The 20,144-nt window shown below is 44.6% G+C and overlaps 1 protein-coding gene across 1 annotated transcript in view; it reads right to left on the bottom strand.

Moving 5' to 3' along the window:
* The window catches only part of IGFBP7 (insulin like growth factor binding protein 7), a 77,622-nt gene extending 63,828 nt beyond the window's left edge, over positions 1 to 13,794 (bottom strand). The window contains exon 1 of the mRNA XM_049630535.1: positions 13,276 to 13,794. Within this exon, the coding sequence (XP_049486492.1) occupies positions 13,276 to 13,750 (475 nt within the window). The 5' untranslated portion in view covers positions 13,751 to 13,794. The remainder of the gene's footprint in view (positions 1 to 13,275) is intronic.
* Between the last annotated feature and the right edge of the window lie 6,350 nt (positions 13,795 to 20,144).

Below are 20,144 nucleotides of genomic sequence, written 5' to 3' on the forward strand. Positions count from 1 at the left end.
TAACTGTGTTGCCCCTAAGAGCAATGGTTCAGTACTTAGTACACTAATTCAGCATTTGTAGGACTTTGTAAGAACTACCATTAATAATGAGAATGAACTGAATTTGTGACTTCCTCTATTGCTATTTAACAGAAGGGGAAAGCAGATGAGAATTAAGCTTTATTAAGGGCCAACTGTGGGCCAAACACTGTGCTAAACATTAACTCATGTAACTCTCATAACCAATTTGTGAGGCAGGTAATATCTTCATTTTACAGATGAGAATACTGATGATCAGAGAGGTTAAGTAAATTTCCCAAGGTCACACAGCCAGTGGTAGAACAGTATTCCCTAATAATGCCTGGGAGATGATTGGGGGAGATGATAAAATTGAACTGAACATTTGTTCTCAGTCTCAGAGTTTTTGTAATAGTAGGACAGAAGTATAAGGGGCAATTTTGGAAGATGACAATGAGGAAGAGTTCAGCCAAGTGACAAAAGATTCTCCTCTAGGTTGGGGGACCTAGAAGCTGGACAGTCACCTCTCCCTGTTAGAGATTCTGAGGGGGGTGAGAGAGGGATGGGCTTCCCCCAGTGTAAAGGTTCTCCTTCCCCACAGGGCACATTATAATCTACTTTTATTCTTTCATTTACACAATAAGTATGTACTGAATACCTACTATCTTATCCCAAGGACTGTTTAGACACTAGAGATTCAACAGTGAACAAAACAGATAAAAAGCACCAGGCTCATGGAACTTATGTTCCAGTGACAATTTTTTCTTTCTTTTTTTTTATTTTGAGAGAGAGGAGGAGGGGGAGGGGCAGGAAAAGAGGGAGAGAGAAGCCCAAGGAGGTCCTGAACTGTCAGCATGGAGCCCGACGTAGGGCTTGAACTCACAAACTGTGAGATCATGACCTGAGCTGAAATCAAGAGTCTGACGCTTAACCAACTGGGCCACGCGGGCACCCATAGTGACAGAATTAAAAGATTGAGTTGTGTGGCTTTAGATTACTATTTTTCTTAAAGTACTGTGGTACTCCAATTTTTATTAATACCAACAAATACTGACAGTTGTAGAAATATTTCCATTCTGTCTGACTCAGATAATAGCACTGAAATGGCCAAGGAGATAAGCAGCAGCCAAACCACCATGCTGCTTGCGCTATCCTGAGTGTTCATGATTTCTAGGGCTTCCATTTCCCACAGTGAACTAGATATTCTGAAAAGTTGTCCTGCTGCGAAACATTACATGCTGGATAAGTGCAGGAAAAATTGGCTCATCATTATTATAATTATCCTAATGAAATGGTGCACACCCAGTCACTTGAAGTCTTTTTAGAACAATGCTTCTGAACCTGGCCTGGACATTAAATCAGCTGGGAGCTTTCAAAAGGCCTGCTGCCCAGGTTACATGCAAACCAATTAAATAAGAATCTTGGAGTAGAAGTCAGGCATCAGAATTTTATAAAACTCCCCAAGAGATTCTGATGTCCTGCCAAGGTCAAGAATCACCGCTTTAGAATGGGATAGAGCACACGATGTACATGGAGAGTTGGTGGTCCCAGTGTTTTGTCAACTTTACTCACAATTGTTGAAGCTGGTAGGTCTGAAAAGTTATCCAGCGTCTTAAATTTCCTCTCCATACCCTCATCTTCTGCTCTCCACCCTATGCTGGGAGGTGGATGGCATCACTTTTCAGGTAGATGCAAAGAACCAACCTAAGTGGGTACCTTCCTGAGTCTAAGTATTCCCGTTTATAGTTAAGTGTTTTGATTTTTTTTAAACTAGTTCCTGCTGAGGTACATGTAAAAGCCAAAGAAGAGACACATGAATTGCAAACAAAGAAGAGACACAAATTCCACAAGTCTCCAAAGTCAAGGATAATACCCAATAGGTACCTAATAAATATTAATCATACTCTCCCTCTGCCAATCTCAGTGATTTTGGTTCATATTCTTTTTTGTAGCCAATTATCTCCAGGTTTTTTGTTTTTTATATGAACCAAACAACAAAACACAAAAACATTTTCGATGTATGCAGGGAAGAGACAGACCAATCATTACTTAAGTGTCCTTTGAATCTAAAATGTCCTCTATACTTGAAAGGTGCTCTCAGGAAAAAAAACAAAAAAGAAGGGTGTGACATGAAAGATGGAAATACTCCATGTTGTAAAGCAAAGTGAACCCTCTGGCCAGCACCCTGGGTGGTTACTTGCATTTGACTCTGGGGTCTCAGAGATGGAGCACGGCTCTCTGTCCTGGAATCCTTGAAGAACAATAACAAGAGCTAGATGAAAGTTTCCAGGGATTTGGTTATAAGAACATTACCCTGACATTTTGTTTGCAGAGTTCTAAACACAGGTTTCAGATCTAACTCGGAGATACACAGGGCGGTATTACATTTGGATTGATCAAGTAAGACATAATACATCACAGTCAAGGTGCTTATAAACTAACTTGTACCAGGGCTTATAATGCTAGGAACAACAAAAACTGAAATGAAACAGCATTTAATGAGACTTCTATGTGCCAGGTACTGAAGCTTTTCATGTATTACCTCACTTAAGCTCCCAACAACCCTAAGTGGCAGACATTATTATTACACCAGTTTTGCAAGTAAGAAAAATATGAATCAAGGAGGTTTGGGTCACACAAGTAGTTAAGTGGCAAAGGGGGATTTGACTCATGTGGTCTGATTCCCAAGTTCACATTCTTAACCATTCTGCTGCATTTTCCTCACTTGTATCAAATTTTGGCTGCTGGGTGACCAGAAATCATAAGAGTTGAAGACAACTGGTAGGGTCAGGCCTGGGATCAGCCTTGGAGACCTAACAAGCCCATGGTTATGGGGTTATGGCTGTCTCCCCTTCCTCCTGGACTGGGCCGGAGAGGGGCTCTACTGGGTTTGGGCTGATGCATGGAATAAGCGAGGATCCTAAAGTACCTGAAAAAACTTCAACCCAAAGCAGCATCAAGAAAAGAAGGGACAACCGTCTCCTGGATAACATGGACCTTTCAGAGGTAGCATGCCAATGTTTGGCTTATTTGCTATCTATGGGAGAATGCCACATGTGGTTCCTAAGTCTGGGGATGGAATTGGGGAGGCACACTGAGCAGTGTTCACTGTGCATCAAGTTGCTGGCCAAGCTTTGTAACTAACAAAGGGCTGGGACTGGAGAGAAAACCACATTTCTTTGTGCTCAGTCAGGAGAAAGGGGCAGCATGCAATGATAGGCCGGGGCGGGGGGGGGGGGGGGGGGGGGGGGAGGGGGGGGGGGGGGAGAGAGAGAGAGAAGAGGGAGAGGAAGAGGGAGAGAGAGAGGGAGAGAGGGAGGGAGAGAGAGAAAAGAAAGACACCTCCAAGGAAGCAGGAGTGAGGGAGGGGCTGCTCACTTTCCCATATCACAACCAGGTCCAAAAGGCCTGCCCCTGCCCCAACAGTTCTCTTCTAGTGAACCAAAGCCTTGGTGGGGCACAAAGAGCTGAGCTGCATCAGCCTCTCCCGCCTGCTCCGCAGCGCAGATCTGAGGCACACCTGTGCACAGTGGGGCCTCTGGCTCCGAAGCTCTGGCCCATCAAAACTTGGCAGCTTCTTGCTCTCCGCCCCAGCCTGCCCTCTCCAGCTGGGCTGGGCATCTCTAATAAGCAGCCTCTCTGCATGGATCGCCTCGCCTCACCTCACCTCCTGTAACTCAGAGCGGCGCTGCTGCCTAAGCATTTCAAGCTCAGTCACATGCTCTACGGCTTCCTGGGGGGGGGGAAATTCCTTCGGAAGCCAGGGTTGCCGCGTAATTGCTGCAGCTGCTGCTGAAATCCACTTTCGGATTTCTGTTCCCGGAGCAGAAAGTTCTGAAAGCGCCCGTGGAGAAGGAGCAGGCTTTGCATCCCTGCAGGCTCAGGCTACCCAGACAAATTCCTAAAGCCTCATTTCTGTGTGGTCTCTTTCAAAACCTTCTGAATGTTCCCGGAGATCTATTTCTTGATAAATTTTTTCTCCCTTGCTTGGGGTCAGGCCAGAAGAGAGAACAGATGTCAGATCTAAAGCTTTCCCAATTCAACCACTTGACCACTGGCCAGCTAATCTGCCATGATGTAAATGAAATGTCTTTGAGCCTTTCTTGCTGGGGGGTAGGGTGGAGAGACAAGCCTCCAAAAAAGCTGGAGACATCCCTTTTTCAAGAAAAACAACATGAAAGAACAGGGTGATTGAAGTCAGCTGTATTTCTGCCTGTTAGAATATTAAAGTGCTCTCTCTTTTTTCCTCTCAAAAAGTCAAAATGGATTATGCCAGAGTTCTCAAAACCCCCACAAGGATTTTCCTTCTCTTGCACATGATCACCTGACAAAAAATATGCTTCAGTCTGTAAGGGGAGTAATCCCACAACGAATCCCAACTCAGATGTGCAGTAAATATTATTATCCCAGCTGAGAAAACTGATGCCAGAGTGGTGCCGGGGGTGGGTGTGTGCAGGGGTCAGCCAGCACTCAGAACTAAAATTTCAGGTGAAGGGGAACACTGGAGTGTGTTGACAGTTATCTTAACTGTCTTTTCTCCTTCTTCACCTTACGCGGACTTACCAGAAAGCCTGGCAGATGATCAAACACCATAGAAACAAACGTTATGCTCCCAGAGGTCCTGCTTGGGAAAATATTCATGCTAGCTGCTCCCAGCACACCAGCCCTTCAAAAGCCTCTTGGCTGCAATTGAAGAGACTTTCCAATCTGGCCCTGGAAGGACTGCCACTAGACTGAGCTATCTGTACGCAGCGCCCCTTCGATACATTCTTTTAAGAAATATCATTCTGCGCTGCATGTAATAGGACATTGTAAGGTGAACCACAAAAAGCCAAGTAAACTAAGACATTAACTTTGTTATCATAAAGAATTTCTATTTTATGCTAAAAGAAAGAACTCTTTTAGAGCTATTTATACAGGGATGTATCATATATCCCCGATCAATTCATCAAAAAGAAACTGTAAGATAAATGTATTAAGGTATTCTACAATGCACTATGTAGAGTTCTTGCCCCCAAAGAATTTAGTCTAGTCAATAAGGACTCTTTACATTTGGTGCTGCACACTTTATAGTGATTTCATATCTGTTTTATACTCTGACATTCACAATAATCCTGTGAAGGAGTACACCAAACTGTGCCTTCATTTATTAAATGCATTACCCTGAAGTTTTGAAGGTGTTGCTTTTTCATAGTAAACTCTACTTTGAACATGTTGGCTTGTCCTTGGCCCTCTTGGTGTAAGTAAGTAACATCATACCACAGGAATGGGGCACTGTCTACACTGAGTTACTAGGTTTGTTTTATCTGGTCTGAACCTACCTACCTACTTTCCTTCCTTCCTTTCTCTCTCTCTCTCTCTTTTTTTTTTTTTTTTTCAAGAGAGGGCATAAGTAAGCAAGGGGCAGAGAGAGAAACAGAAGCAGTGCTCGAGCTCACAAACAATGAGATCATGACCTGAACTGAAGTCAGATGCTTAATGGACTGTGCCACCCAGGCGCCCTGGTCTGAACTTTTCTTTTCAGACACAAAAATGCTCTGCAACCTCAACGTGCTTTTGGACGCAGTCCACTTCTGGTTGGTTCCTCTCTCTGGTAACCCACTGCTTGGTGGAGGCATTGAGAGAGGTGGGGCTATTGCTCAATCCAGCTTTTTCTTTTTTGATTTTGGGGGCTTCAAGCCCAGTGCTGAGCCCAATGTGGGGCTTGAACTCACCACCCTGAGATCAAGGCCTGAGCTGAGGGATGCTTAACAGACTGAGCTGTCCAGGCACCCCTCCAGCTGTTTCTAATAACCTCACCTAGCTTTCCTTTGTAGAACGGTAAAGTTGATTCAACAAATTAGCTTTTTCTAAGGCACCAGATAATTTTGCCACTAATCCAACTTGAGAAAAAAAGAGTTCAATTATTTAACTCATCAATTTTAAGTAAAAATAAATAAACAAACATTTCCCCCCTCCCCCACGTTATCAACCCTAGCTTTCTTCTACAGACCTCTTCACTTTCTTGTGTAGGCTTTGTGGGGGTAGTGGGGTGCTGGTCTTAACGGACCTCAAAAACCCACCCAGAACAGCTTTCCTTAGCTATTTCTAGTCCCTCCCACCCACCCTCCTAAAGAATAAAGGTCTCCCTGCAAAATCTTTAAAATTGCCTAATATAAGCTAACATTCATTTACACACTCACGTCTTCTTCCATCTCAAATCTTTCTAACAGTGCTGCCCTGGATCTAAATTACAAAAAAAGGTTACATTCATATGGTCCCTGGCTTAAAAGTTCTTTTGACGATAGTTCAGGGTTCCTTTTTAGTAAAGCTGCCAAAAACAAGATGTTGTCTTACAATTAAAAACACAGATGAGGTGAGATCATTTGTGGGGTAGCTTGAGGTAAAGGAAGCACTATAATCTTATCCACTGTGGGCAGGAATTTAGAGTGAAGGAAGGCTGGCTGGCCTTGGACTCCATCCAGGAGAGTTTTGTCGCTAAACTACCCAAAGAGAGCCTTATAAGGCAGTCTCTTGTAGAAGGCAAGTCTGCAGTAAACCGGAGAGCAGGCTCGTGGGGAAGGATGGAAATCCTATTTAGCGGTGTCAATAAATGCCTGATCAGCTCAATCATTCCATCTCACAGGCCCAGGGTATAAAAGATTTTTAAAGTTATAACAACCTCTTCTACATGTTTCCTCTCCTCACTGAGGTGATCTCTCAGCTCCCCAAAGAGAATCTTTCAAACTGAATTCTCCAGACTCCCATATGAGCATGTTATGGTATTCAACAGTTTTTACCAGCAAGTTCTTCCTACTGTGTATTCTAAATGTGCCTCATGGCTACTTAATTCCAGGCCTTTTAATTCCATCTCCTGAGGAACTGTAGAACAGTAGGTCAGGCACCTTCCACTTAACAACTAATTCCCAACCATGAAGAAACATTAACTTGTTCTTTGGATTACTTTCCTCCAAAAGAATCTTAAGTCCTTTAAGACCCCTTTGGCAAGGCTGCCTATTTTCTTTTCTAAAGCTTCTTCAGGTTTTCAAATCCTTCCTAAAATGCAATGATTAAAACTAGGTAAACTAAAAATGAACCAGTGATTCACTTAACTTTCTAGAAGTTTCTGTGCTCAAGAAGGGCAAATGAGGCCAGAAAAAATTTTAAAGCATTTCTGTTGGTCTGGGGTAGACTTTTTGGGAGGTGACATTTTCTGTTTCTGATCTGAAAGCAGACGGAGGAATGGGAATTGTGGGCGAGAGAGGAAGAGCTTCCTGAAATGAGCAAGTGGGTTATAATTTGGGAGCAGGGCTAGCTAATGAGCAGAGGATGTGTGGGTACTTTGTAAGGAGTCATTTATAAGAAAAAAGCACAGTACAATGGGCTTGTCTCTGCCAAGCAACACACAGCTTGCCATGGCAGGTTAAGAGCCCGGATTTGATCATGCTTCTAAGATCTGAGAAACGTAAGGTCTTGTGAAGAAGTCTAGGCAGCTCTTGCTGGGATTATTCTAACAGCCTCCTAATGGCAGTCTCTGACTGCAGTCTTGCCCCTCTTCCAATCCCATTCTAAGGGTGGCCAACACAGATTTTTAAAAAGCATAAATCCAATGTTATCACCGAATAGGTCCCTCAGCTCTGGTGATCACCTCTAAACTTCAATGCATCTAAACTTCTCCATCCTTGGGGTCAAGTGTTCAGCGGTCACCTCTGCTCTCCAGTTCTGCGAGGCAGCCCTATGGAACCATGTGCTATTCCTTCTGCTGCTAATGCTCTTCTCTCCATTCTAAGTCCGTTCCAACCCCCATGCTAGCTCTTCTCCAGCCAATTCCTTTACATCCCCATCTCAGGACCTTACTCTTCCAGGAAGTCATTCCTGGCCCTTTTTCTACAAGTTTGGGTTAAGGATTCCCCTCATCTGGGCTCTGTGGCCATCTTTATGGTATAACTGTTAGTTTACAAAGCATTGCATGGACTTCCATTCCCCCCATCCCTGGAGATAAACCAGACCATTAGTAATCTCATTTAAGTTTCAAATCCCTATTCCAACTTTCAGTGAAGTTCTACAATTCTGGTACCAGTGGCAATGTGTTTTTTCCACGCCACCAAGCAATTCTTTGATAGCAGCTGTGTGTCCTACTGTTCAACTCTTTTCTGACACTATCTACCTAGAGATAGTGTTAGATCATACAGCTCGGTCCCACAAGACTGCACTCCCACTTCCGATGCCTATCCCAAGTCCAGTTGGTCACCTGTGCTTCTGACTGGCCATAACTGGGTTCCAACGACTCCCTCTCCTTGGTTCAATGGATTGCTAGAATGCTCACAGAATTTAGAGAAACACTTTACTTACAAAATTACCAGTTTATAACAAAAGGATGTAACTCAGGAACAGCCAGACAGGAGAGATATACAGGGCAAGGTATGGGGACAGGGGTACAGAGTTCCCATGCCCTCTCCAGGAGGGCCATTCTCCCAGCATTTCCACATGTACACCAGCACGGAAGTTCTCTGAACCCATCCTTTTGGGTATTTGTGGAGGCTTTGTTACATAAGCATGCCTTAATGATTCGATGACAATCATTGGTGATCTCCAGCTCCTCTTCCCTTCCAGGGGGTGAAGAGTAGGCCTGAAAGTTCCAACCCTTTAGTCATGTGGTTGGTTCAACTGGCAACCAGCCCCCAACCACAGTCCCAAAGTAACTCATTAACATACAAAAGACACCCCACCACTCTCCATACCTCGGAAATTCCAAGGGTTTTAGGAGCTTTGCAGCAGAAACAGGGAGGAAGATCACATATTTATTATTATAAATCACGATATCACAAGTTCATAACTCATTGAAGGACAGTAACAGAACATGGACATTTGAATGATTATCAAAATAAAGTGAGCCTAAAATGAGCTTCTCAAAGAACAAATGTTTAAAGTCCATCAAATAAAATGAGTTTCTGAAAACCAAAGTCTTTTACTAAAGCTTCTTCCATTTGCAGAACAGTTTCTGTGGCTCTGAACCTAATTCTTAACCACCAAAGGATGGAGAAATGTTGGGATTTTGGGGGGGGGGGGGGGGGAAGTGACCACCTAATGTTAAGAGTTCAGGATAAGAGAGGAAGAGGAGTCTAAGGTCAGATGTATTCCCGGGCCTAGACTTCAGAAAGGCAGAATATACAAGAAAAGAGAACAGACAAGCAGGAGAGTCCACAGCCTGCATTTCCAAACAGGAAGGCCCTTTCTTACGTGGATTCCTTTGTTTAATCAACAAATATTTATAAAGCGTCCAATAGCCAGCTACTGTGTTTATAAATAATTATAAGACAGCGTCCCTCTTTTAGGATGCTCCTATGAGGAAAACAGACATCCAAAGAGCCCTTTGGTAGGGGTGGGGGGGGGGCACCTGGGTAGCTCACTTGGTTAAGTGTCCAACTTTGGCTCAGGTCATGATCTCATGGCTCATGAGTTTGAGCCCCATATTGGGCTCTAATGACAGCTCAGACAGAGCCCGAAGCCTGCTTTGGATTCTGTGTCTCCCTCTTTCTATCTGCCCTTCCCCTGCTTGTGCTCTCTCTCAAAAATGAATAAACATTAAAAAAAAATTAAAAAAAAAAAAGAGTCTCTTTGGTTGGTCCCCCCCCCCCTTTTTTCCCTTCCCATATATTCATCTATTTCACAACACTGAACCTTAACAACAACTCTGAGATAGGTATGATTATAATCCTTATATTAAGGGTGAGGAAACCCAGGCCCAAAGAGGTGAAATAACTTGCTTAAGGATCAGTAAGTGACAGTTACAATTCACACCCAGGGAGTTTGGTTCTAGAGCTCAGTGTCTTAACTATTCTGCCAGAATGCCTCTTGCTTATATACACACAGCATATGTGCAATAAATATTGTTGAAAAAGGACTGGAAGCCTACCGAGAACTGAAGGACATCATTAAGGGGGTAGAGGGTGGGTGGAGTCAGGGGAGTCAAGGAGCTTCATGGAGAAAGGGACAGGCGCTGATCTTGAAGGCCTAATGTTCAAAGGGCGGAAAGACAAGTGAGGCCAAGGGGGTGACTGTGAACAACAGCAAATAGCAACACTTACTGCAGCTGGACCATGACTGGGTTGGAGGGAAGAGGCCAAAAGAATACAGTTATGGTAAAGAGCCTCATTCGTCTTGATAGGTGGTTTGAATTTAGTCCTGGAAATGCTAAACACAGAGACTCTTAAAGAATTCTGGGGCACCTGGGTGGCTCAGTCATTAAGCATCTGACTTCAGCTCAGGTCATGATCTGATGGTTCATGAGTTCGTGTCCCACATTGGGTGAGTCCCACTTCTCTCTCTCTCTGCCCCTTGCTCATTTGCGCCCTCTCTCTCAAAAAAATATAACAACAACAACAACAAAAAAACCCAATGAATTCTGATTCCACAATTAAAAACTGTGAGGGAGAAGGAGGGGAGGGGACCCAAAGGGACCAACGTGGTTGAAACGGAATTGCCAAGAAGCTCGGATTTAAAGGACCAGGAACAAAAGGTGTTAATCAAGAACTGGAATAAAGGAGCACCACGTTCTCTTCCAACCGTGAGATATTAATATATACATCTCAGCACCTATATTAACTTTTTATTTTTTTAAGTTTATTTATTTATTTTGAGAGAGGGAGAGAGAGAGCACACGCACGCACAAGTCGGGATGAGGCAGAGAAAGAGGGAGAGAGAATCCCAAGCAGGCTCCACACTCAGTGCAGAGCCTGTCATGGGGCTCGAACTCACGAACCTCAAGATCATGATCTGAGCTGAAATCAAGAGTCAGATGCTTAGCCAACTGAGCCACCCAGGTGTTCCTATATTAACCCTTTATTAAACTGAATTGTCACATCCCCTCTTCCAGTTATGACTTCAGGGACTTCAATAAGATCTAATGACACTAAATGCATGATGGCAGTTCCAAGCTTTCAGATCATTATCTTTCAGACATACTTTCAAGAAGATGGCTTTGCCTCTTATCACAGGTACAGAAAACAAGCAGACTAAGATCTTTTCCCCAGACAGTGGGTAAGTGGTAATCTCAGAAAAGAAGAGGATGATTGGGAGTGTCTCCAGCGCCCCAAGGAAGGCGCACAGGGAGGGGAGACTGCAACCTGTGTGGATACGTTAATTAGCGGGACCAGATCTGTTCTGTGCATCCCCAGCTGTAGAACATCTAGCATAGTGCTAACACCAGCTATCTGCTCAATAAATGTTGGTTAGTGAGATCAGCAGGAATGTCCCCTTCCTCTCAACACTCGAGGAAGCATAACTTGAAATTCCTCTCAGGGTAGAAATGGCTGGAGGAACCTAGAAAACGCATTTCCTATTCTTTGCAAAGCCCCAGTACTAAATGGCACGGAAATAAATGGCACTCTGTCAGATTTGCCTCTGTAGCTGTCAAAACACATCCACATCAGGAGAAATATATTAGGAGATACGGTTTTAGTCCCATTTGTCTCTGCTGTAGACAAGCACACTGGTAGACCTCACATTCTTTTCTGCTTTCTCTGACATTCTCCTACAAATGGTCCCAGGCACCACACCCCCATCTCTAGATTCAGACTGGGAAGAAAAGGCTAATTTTGTCAAGGTCTCCAGTTTTGGACGCTATTTCACTTAACATCTTCCTAAACAAAAAGAAAAACCAGGTCCACATCTTCAAGGGGTTTGCAGTCTGGAAAGATGCTGGGGAACGGGGTGTACATGGTAATGAGGTGATAGGATTAGTTCTCTACAACTATCACTCTCAAGATTTTATAATCCCACTGTGCATTTAGAGACACAAATAGCAAGAGAGAAAAAGGGATAAAACTAGCTACGGGCTAGAATTGACAACAATGCTTAAACAATCCCCAAGCTAACCTTTGGCTGTGATAAGCAAGTCCCAATGATCTGGAAAGACTGTGGGGAAAAATTCCCCTTAGAATGTTTATAAGAAAATCTCAGTATTTGGAAGGAGTTTTTAAACGATGCACATTTCTCTTTTCAAGATATGACTGATAAATGAGATCCAAAAAAACAAATGACTGTTTCTGTTGGAAAAGTATATGAATTATTTTGGGTTGTGATTTTCCAAGTTCAAGGTAATGATGGTAATATAAATAGTCCACAGTAAGTTACATGATTTAAAGCTTTCAATAGTGAGCTCTGAGATGAGTGACATACGACCTATCAGAGTATGGGCTTCTGGGAAAAACTCTAAAAAAAGAACTATTTGGAAAGTGTGGAGAAAGTCTGAGCTGTGCTTAAAGAAGCAACTGCTTCTGTCATTTCAGGAGAACTGCCTCCCTCCCTTTTGCTGTGTTGGCTGGGGCTAGGAGAGGGACTGCCAAGGTTGGATCTCTCTAACATTTCCCTATGGAAAATGTTATTTCAGACAGAGTTAAAAATCTCCAAGGTTTTTTTCCCCTTACAAGTCCAGACTCTTATTTATTTTCCCCTTTCATTTATGGCAAGTTTGGATCTGTCTGGAATAAAATAAATGATCAAACATAACCTCAAAGGCATTCCTGCCGAACAGTGCATCCTGGGGACGAATCACACAAAAAAAAGGGACAAGAAAGAAAAACAAAATGGTCATAAGGTTCACAGTATAAACTACATCATAAAAACATTCTTCAAAGAGTTTGCACTTTTTGCCCACAAATAATTAGCTAGTTAGATTATTGTTTGAGAATCTTTAATTTCCAGTAAGTGAATTACTTTCTCTAACATTAAGAGACCATGAAATCCAATTTTTAAAATTCTTACAATCTAGCCAGTTAAACGTGGGACAAATAACTTCTCTGACAGTACTTTACTTTGTATTTCAGCGTCAAACTCTTCCCCCTTCACTCTTGATTTCACTTCTATATCCACACAAGCCAAGAAAGAAGGACGAGAAAATGACATCTCTGGGTTTCCAAAAGAATGGGGGCAGCTTTTGCTTATCGACTTGCCAGCTGTCAGTATGAGCTGGGTCGCGGGAGTCTTGTGGTGCCAGAAAAACTTTTCTATATATACACTCGCCCCGCAAAACCTCACTTCTTGGCGCACGCAACAAGCTTCCAAAATAAAACCCCGAGAGAGAGAGAGAGAGAGAGAGAGAGAGAGAGAGAGAAGAGGGGGCGTTGCCTATGCCTCCTAGCCTCTCAGAGGCGCCCAAATCCTCCCCTCGGATCCGTCTCCCGGATGCCCAGGGAAGTATCCCGGGGCACAACGGCCGAGTACGCCCCGCCGGGTCTGACCCGCGAGGGGGCGCGCGGCCGATGGGGCAGGGTTGGAAGGGAAAGCGCTCGTGCCCACCTTGCTCGCAGGTGCCCTTGCTGACCTGGGTGATAGCCTTCTCCCCGCGGCTCTCGGCCCTCAGGCTGGCGGCGCGCAGCTGGCACCCGCTGGAGTAGGTGATGCCGTCGCTACCGCACACCGGGTAGCGGCTCTTGCACACGCACACGCCGCTCACCCCCGGGCCGCCGGCTGCTGCCCCGGCTTTACCCTTCCGCCTCTTGCGGCTCTTCACGCACTCCATGCCCGGCGCGCAGTGCCCCCTGCCGGCGCCGCCGCCCCCGCACGGCTCGCCCTCGCCGCGGGCGCACACCGGGCAGCAGCCACAGGCGTCGCGGGTCTCGCCCAGAGGGCAGCCCCGCGGGGGCAGGGGCGGGCAGGCGGCCGGCTCGCAGGGGCCGCAGACGTCCGAAGAGGAGGAAGAGGAGAGGGGCAGGAGCAGGAGCAGCAGCCCGGCCGCGCTGAGGAGCAGGGCGCGCAGCGGCGGCCACTCCATGGCTGGGCGCGGAGGCGGCGGGAGCGCGAGTAAGCCTGATCCCGCAGGCTGACGTTTTAAACCCCGCGCCCCGCCCGGCCGGGCCGCGGGAGCCACACCCCAGGGCGGCGAGAGCGCGGCCGCCCCGCCCGCGCCGCGCCTCCCGGGACCGCCGGGCTCCAGCGCGCCCCTGCCGGCGGGGCGGGGCAGGGCATCCGCGCGGGCCCGGGACGCTGGGTCTCCAGTGCTTCCCGCCCCTTAGCCCGGTGCACCGCTCCCCAGTCCCTCGAGGTCGCCGGCAAGGACGGCGGCTCCCTCAGCTTTTGGTTCCTCGCGTCTCTTAGCCCAGTTATACTTCTTAACGACAACAACTTTGCGATTACCCTGTGTTTAATCTATTAAATTCTCCGTGGGCCTGGGAGACCTGAGTCCTAAATTACTCTGAAGTTGGGAAAGCTTTTTAAAGAACAAAACGCCACAGGGTGAGGGGGCGCCTGGATGGGTCAGGAGGTTGCACATCTGGCTGGGTTTTGGCTCAGGTCATGATCTGCTGGTCCTTGGGAACCAGCCCTGCATTGAGCATGGAGCCTGCCTGGGATTCTCTCTCTCCCTCTCTTTCTCTCTCTCTCTCTCTGCTCCTCCCCCACACCGACTCAAAATAAATAAACATTAAAACAAACAAACAAACAAACAAACAAACAAAAAACTCCACATGGGGATTTGTGTCCCTGTTGGCCACAGGCCCGGTGTGGCCTTGGGTGCCAGGCTAAGAAGACAAATCATTGCCAACCACTCCTCTTTTGGGAACCTCATCAATTGACTCCTCCTCCAGTGCTTTTCTATGCCAAATCAAGTTTCAAGTGTGAGTACTGAATCCACGAGAGAGCTGTTTCACCATTTCATTGTCGTAGGTTCCTACTAAATTCTGTTGGAGCTCCATCAAACTTCTCCAGAGAACAGGACACAGCTGGGTGTGCCACTGAGGCACCTGAAGAAATGGTAAACCCATGAAGTTTTTGATATTAAACACCTGACATTTCCTCCTCAGCCTTTCTGTAAAATGCTCTGCAAACTTAACCTTAAAGCCTCTTTTTCCAAGAGTATGCCCTTCAAATCCCTCCTATCCATTTAAATTCTTTACATTTTTATTGAACATACAACATTGCAATGTGCATGATTCTGCATGTCCTTTTAGTTCTCTTTTTTCTTAGCATAAATTCAAGGATTTGTAGGATTGCTAACTCAAAGTGTGTGACTCATGATGCCACCAGCAATATATGGCTGTCATTCTCACCAGCCTTACTAGCATTATTGTAAACTTTTTTGGAAATTAAATAATCATAAAATTTATTTGGGGAATAAAAAAACAAGCACCTTTCAATCCAGAAAACCTAGCACTGCTTTTTGGCCTCTCCTTAGAAATATTCTGGAAAAGTGGCACTTTTTTTTTTTTTTAAGGTCATATGTTGACATGACCATTGTTTTTTTTTTTTTTTTTTTTTTGAGAGGGAGAGAGAGAGAGAGAGAGAGAGAGAGGCAGCGTAAGCAGGGGAGTAGCAAAGAGAGAAGGAGACACAGAATCCGAAGCGGGCTTCAGGCTCTGAGCTGTCAGCACAGGCCCCGACTTGGGGCTTGAACTCATGGACAGCGAGATCATGACCTGAGCCAAAGCTGGATGCTTAACCGACTGAGCCACTCAGGCACCCTGACATGACCGTTGTTTATAAAAGGATGAAAAGTCTTTGGAGCAGAGTTTTCCTAAATATTCTTGCCTCTGTCCCACTATAAGAGATATAGTTTACATGACCCAGTGTAAGTCCCAAATTGAAACAAATGTGGAGTCAGCTCTGATATTTCCTGTTATGTTGCAACATTATGAACTCACTGGTAAAGGTCCACTAAGTTGATGATGGCCCACTATAACTATCTATCATAGATTTAGGTTGCCTAGAAGCGGACCCTGAGAACAAGGATTCCAGTGCATATAGTTTACCTGAGAGGCCACATGAGGAACACCGGTTGCATGGGGTTTGGGGATGGAGGTGTTGGGAGTGGGCAGAAAGGGAAGACAGACAATAAAGGTGCTTATTAAGTTAGCTCCCAGGTGGGCTATGCAGCCAGATGAAGCCTTCAGGCTCTACAAGTTTGTGGGTGGGTGGGAGGGCACAGGGGTACTCACAGCCACTGTATGCTGTGGTGTTTTGAAATCCTGCGTTGGAGCCAGCAGTAAGGATGCAAGCATATGGGAACCCTCACTGTCCAGCAAGCAGAAGAGTGAATAGCATTCTTGTCACTGAAGAGGGCACCTGGGTTGTGTGATAGTGCCTATGTGGAGCACCTGAAAATAGGAACAGATGTGGTTATTCAGAGGAAGGAGAAAAGGCAGGAAAATAGAGCCTTTACAAAGAAATTTGACAACTTCTTGCTTCTAAGAAAGAAGATACTGCCACCTATTCAGCTTCAGTTCTAGTGAGATGAAAAGCCTAGGTATGGAGAAAGGATTATATCATTTGCAAATAGAGAGAATTTTATACTTCTTCCTGTTTAATCTTGATGCCCTTTATGATTTTTTTTCTTGCCCAATTGCTCTGGTTAGAACCTCCAGTATAATGTGGAGTCGAAGTGGTGAGAATGAGCATCCTTGTCTTGCTCCTGACCTTAACCTTAGAGGGAAAGCTTTCAGTCTTTCACCATTAAGTACAATGTTACCTGGGAGTTTTTCACAGATGGTCTTATCAGGTTGAGGAAACTCTTTTCCATTCCCATTTTGTTGAGTGCTTTTATCATCAAGAATTAGAATTTTGAATTTTGTCAAATGCCTTTTTTTTTTTTTGCATCTGTTGAGATGATCAATCAAGATGTATTTTCTTCTCTTGATATGGCATATTACATTAATTGATTTTTTGAATGTTAAACCAAACTTGCATTCCTGGGATAAATCCCACTTAGTCATGATGTATAATCCTTTTTTATATGTTTCTGGATTTGGTTTGCTAGTATTTTGTTGCAGATTTTGGCACTTATATTCACTATTAGACTGTAGTTTTCTTTGTTGTCTTTGGTTTTGGTATCAGGGTGATAGTGACCTCAGAATTAGTTAGAAAGTATTCTCGCATTTTCCGTTTTTGTTTTTGTTTTTTTCCAAGAGTTTCTGAAGAATTTATTTTAATTTTTCTTTAAATGTTTAGATTTCACCAGTGAAGTCATCTGGGAGCAGGCTTTTCTTCATGGACAGTGTTTTGTTATTAATTCAATCTCTTTACTTGTTACAAGTTATTAGTTTGTTAGGGCTGCAATAAATATAAATAAATAAAATAGGACAGATGAGGTGGCTTACACAACAGAAATGTATTTTCTTACAGTTCTGGAGTCTGGAAGTCCAAAATCAAGGTCCTGGGAGGATTGGTTTCCTCTGAGGGCTATAAGGGCAAGATCCTCTCCCTACTTCTGACAAGGTGCCACCCACAAAAGAGTAAGCACCCCCTGCCTCACTAAACAAGACTGTTACTTTAACTAAAAACTTGAAAAAGAAGAAAAAAGATTGCTACTTTAACAATTATTTCTATTACTCATGTCTGCCCTCCCTACAGATAAGATTTATTGAGATAATCATAGAATTGTTCCATCCAGAGTGAACTCCTGCTTCCTTAGACCTTCCCCAAAATTACCCAAGTCCAAAACCTGTAATAGGTTCTTTTTAACACCTTCTTACTGAGACATCACCCAGTTCCATATGGAGTCCATTCTGTCTTGCTACAATGAGGAAAAAAGCCAACTTATTACTTATTTGACTACAGGTGCGTTCTTGGTGGCCTTTGGATAAAGGGCCATGAGAGATTTGCCCTCCAACTCCTTCTCTTCTATTCTCCTTCAGTTCAGCATTCCCCCACCCCAACCTATAGCACATTCCAAATCCCTTTGCCACTGGGTTCATGTATCTGGCAAGCACCCTTCTTGGTGGGGCATCTCCAAGACTTCTCAGTCCAGCAAACTTCAATGACATCTGTGGGAAACTCATGGTTCCATGTAGCCTGCCCTGCTGTGTCCCCCTGGGCCCTGCCTCCTCAGCAGATATCTAACTGGAAAATGGAATGTTTGTTTCCCTTTATTGAAAACACCACAGACATGTTGGCTTTACCCCCTCACTTGGCTTCTTTGGGTGGTAGGGGGCAGGCATGGGAAGGGAGGGGAACCCTCCTACACCCTCCACTAGGCTCTCACTCATTCCGAACGTGCTTATAGAGAGCAGGGGTTCGTGAGCCAGGTTGGGTTGATTATGGCCATTTAGCACTGAGGAACATTCTGCACCAGTTCTTGGTGGCTCTTTTCTCGAATGTGGGGACACATAGCATCTGTAGTTTTAGGCTGTGGATCCTAGCTCCATTTCCAGGCCCAGGAAAAATTGTTCTATTTAACAGTCCATTACAATAGTTCTTCATCATCTTTAACATCATTTAATTTTCTCCTCCTCTCCCTCTCCCCCTTCATCACCATCAGTAAGTAGATTGTCAGATGGTGGGATGGGGTGTGGATGATTATCCCAGCCCAGATAAACAGCACATGAGAAGGATGAAGCCAGTGGAAATCATTTTGTCACATTCCAACAACTGAAAGAAGTCCAGCATAGCTGAAGCAAGGTGTGCATGGAGAGAAATGCAGGAAAATGGGGAGAAAAGTCTGGAAAGAGGGCAGATATGAGATGACTGAGGGTTTTGCACATCATGCCCAAGACTTTGAACTGGAGCTTATAGATGGCAGTGAGTTGTTGAAGGAGGCAAGGGAGAGGCAAGATCAGGTTTGCAGTGTAGGAAGGTTAATACAGAAGAGAGGAATGAATTCCAATAGGGACAGACTTGAAGAAGGAGCGAAATTTCCACAAAGTAGGGGCTACCTTTAGCCTTTTTAATGTCCTTAAATAAATTAGAAAAAAAGCCCCCCTACTGGGCAGAAACAGTACAGAGGGTGCATGACTTGGCAAGCAGACTGTGCCTTTGTGCCAAGAGGAAGTCACCTCTTCCTTCTGGGAGGAGGACCTAGCCTGCACCAAAATACATAGCCTAGCAGGTGAAGGGAAGGCTGAATTCCAGCCTTGCTCGCCTCTTGTGTCCACACTGCACAGCCTTACATCGAAGCCCAACCTGGTGCCAACATTGTGTCTGACACAGAATTTGCATTCAGTTAACACTTTGAAAAAGTAAATGAGAGAGAGAAGTAAATGAGAGAGAGAAGACAGTTGGGTAATGACTACTGCCCACGACAACCACCATACGGGCAGGAATCAATGAGGGCTTGAAGTGAGGCATGGTGATGGGAAGGAAGGGAATGGACTGTATCATTTGTTGTCCATCTTGGACACTTTTGTGAGCAAAAGGGAGCACTGTTCATAATTATGCTGCAACAACTGACATAAATCAAGATCGACCTGGACAACGGGGACATGTGGTCACCCTAGATAGAGGGGACGGGGTGGATGAGTGGTCTTTAAGATGTAGAACATTCAGGCTTTGGAAAGTGACCATGACAGGAAGTCAAGAGGACCCTCGAAATTTCTTGCATGGAAAACTTGGTGGAAGCTGGTGCTGAGGCAGGTTTGTATTGGTGGAAGATAATGATCTTGATTTTGGACATGCTGATTTTTTTTAAGAGTAGAATTTTTAAAGTTTATTTATTTATTTTGAGAAAGAGAGAGCACAGGAGAAGCAGAAAGAGAGGAAGAGATTCTCAAGCAGACTCTGCACTGTCAGCATAGAGCCCTACACAGGGCTCAAACTCACAAACCATGAGATCATGAGCTGAGTTGAAACCAAGAGTTGGATACTTAACCAACTGAGCCACCCCTGGATGTGCTGATTCTTTATAAAACCAGGTCTACTCTTTTTCTTTTTAATTTTTCACCTTTAAAAAAAGTTTTTTTAATGTTTTTATTTATTTTTGAGATAGAGAGAGACACAGCATGAGCAGGGGAGGAGCATAGAGAGAGGGAGACACAGAATCCGAAACAGGCTTCAGGCTCTGAGCTGTCAGCACAGACGTGGGTCTCAAACTCACGGACTGTGAGATCATGACCTGAGCTGAAGTCGATGCCCAACCGACTGAGCCACCCAGGTGCCCCAAAACCAGGTCTATTCTTCATGGACCGTTCTAGAAAGGGAAGTGGGGGGGGAAGCCTCCCTAGTGATCATATCACATTGTCATAGAGACATTGCAAGAAATTTGACTTAGAGCCAGCCCTTGATGTTGGTTCTCTCTGTATATGTGAAGTCCCTCAATGATAAAATCTCATTGTTTAATAAAGTACAGAAACCACTTTCTTATCAGCATTCTATATCTGATCTCTTAAAAGAGCTACAGCTATGCAGGGAAATAGCTAATGATATAATTGAAAAGGCATTAAAAGCCTATAAAATTCAATATG

This window comes from Panthera uncia, chromosome B1 (assembly GCF_023721935.1).
Source record: "Panthera uncia isolate 11264 chromosome B1, Puncia_PCG_1.0, whole genome shotgun sequence".
Classification (NCBI taxonomy): Eukaryota; Metazoa; Chordata; class Mammalia; order Carnivora; family Felidae; genus Panthera; species Panthera uncia.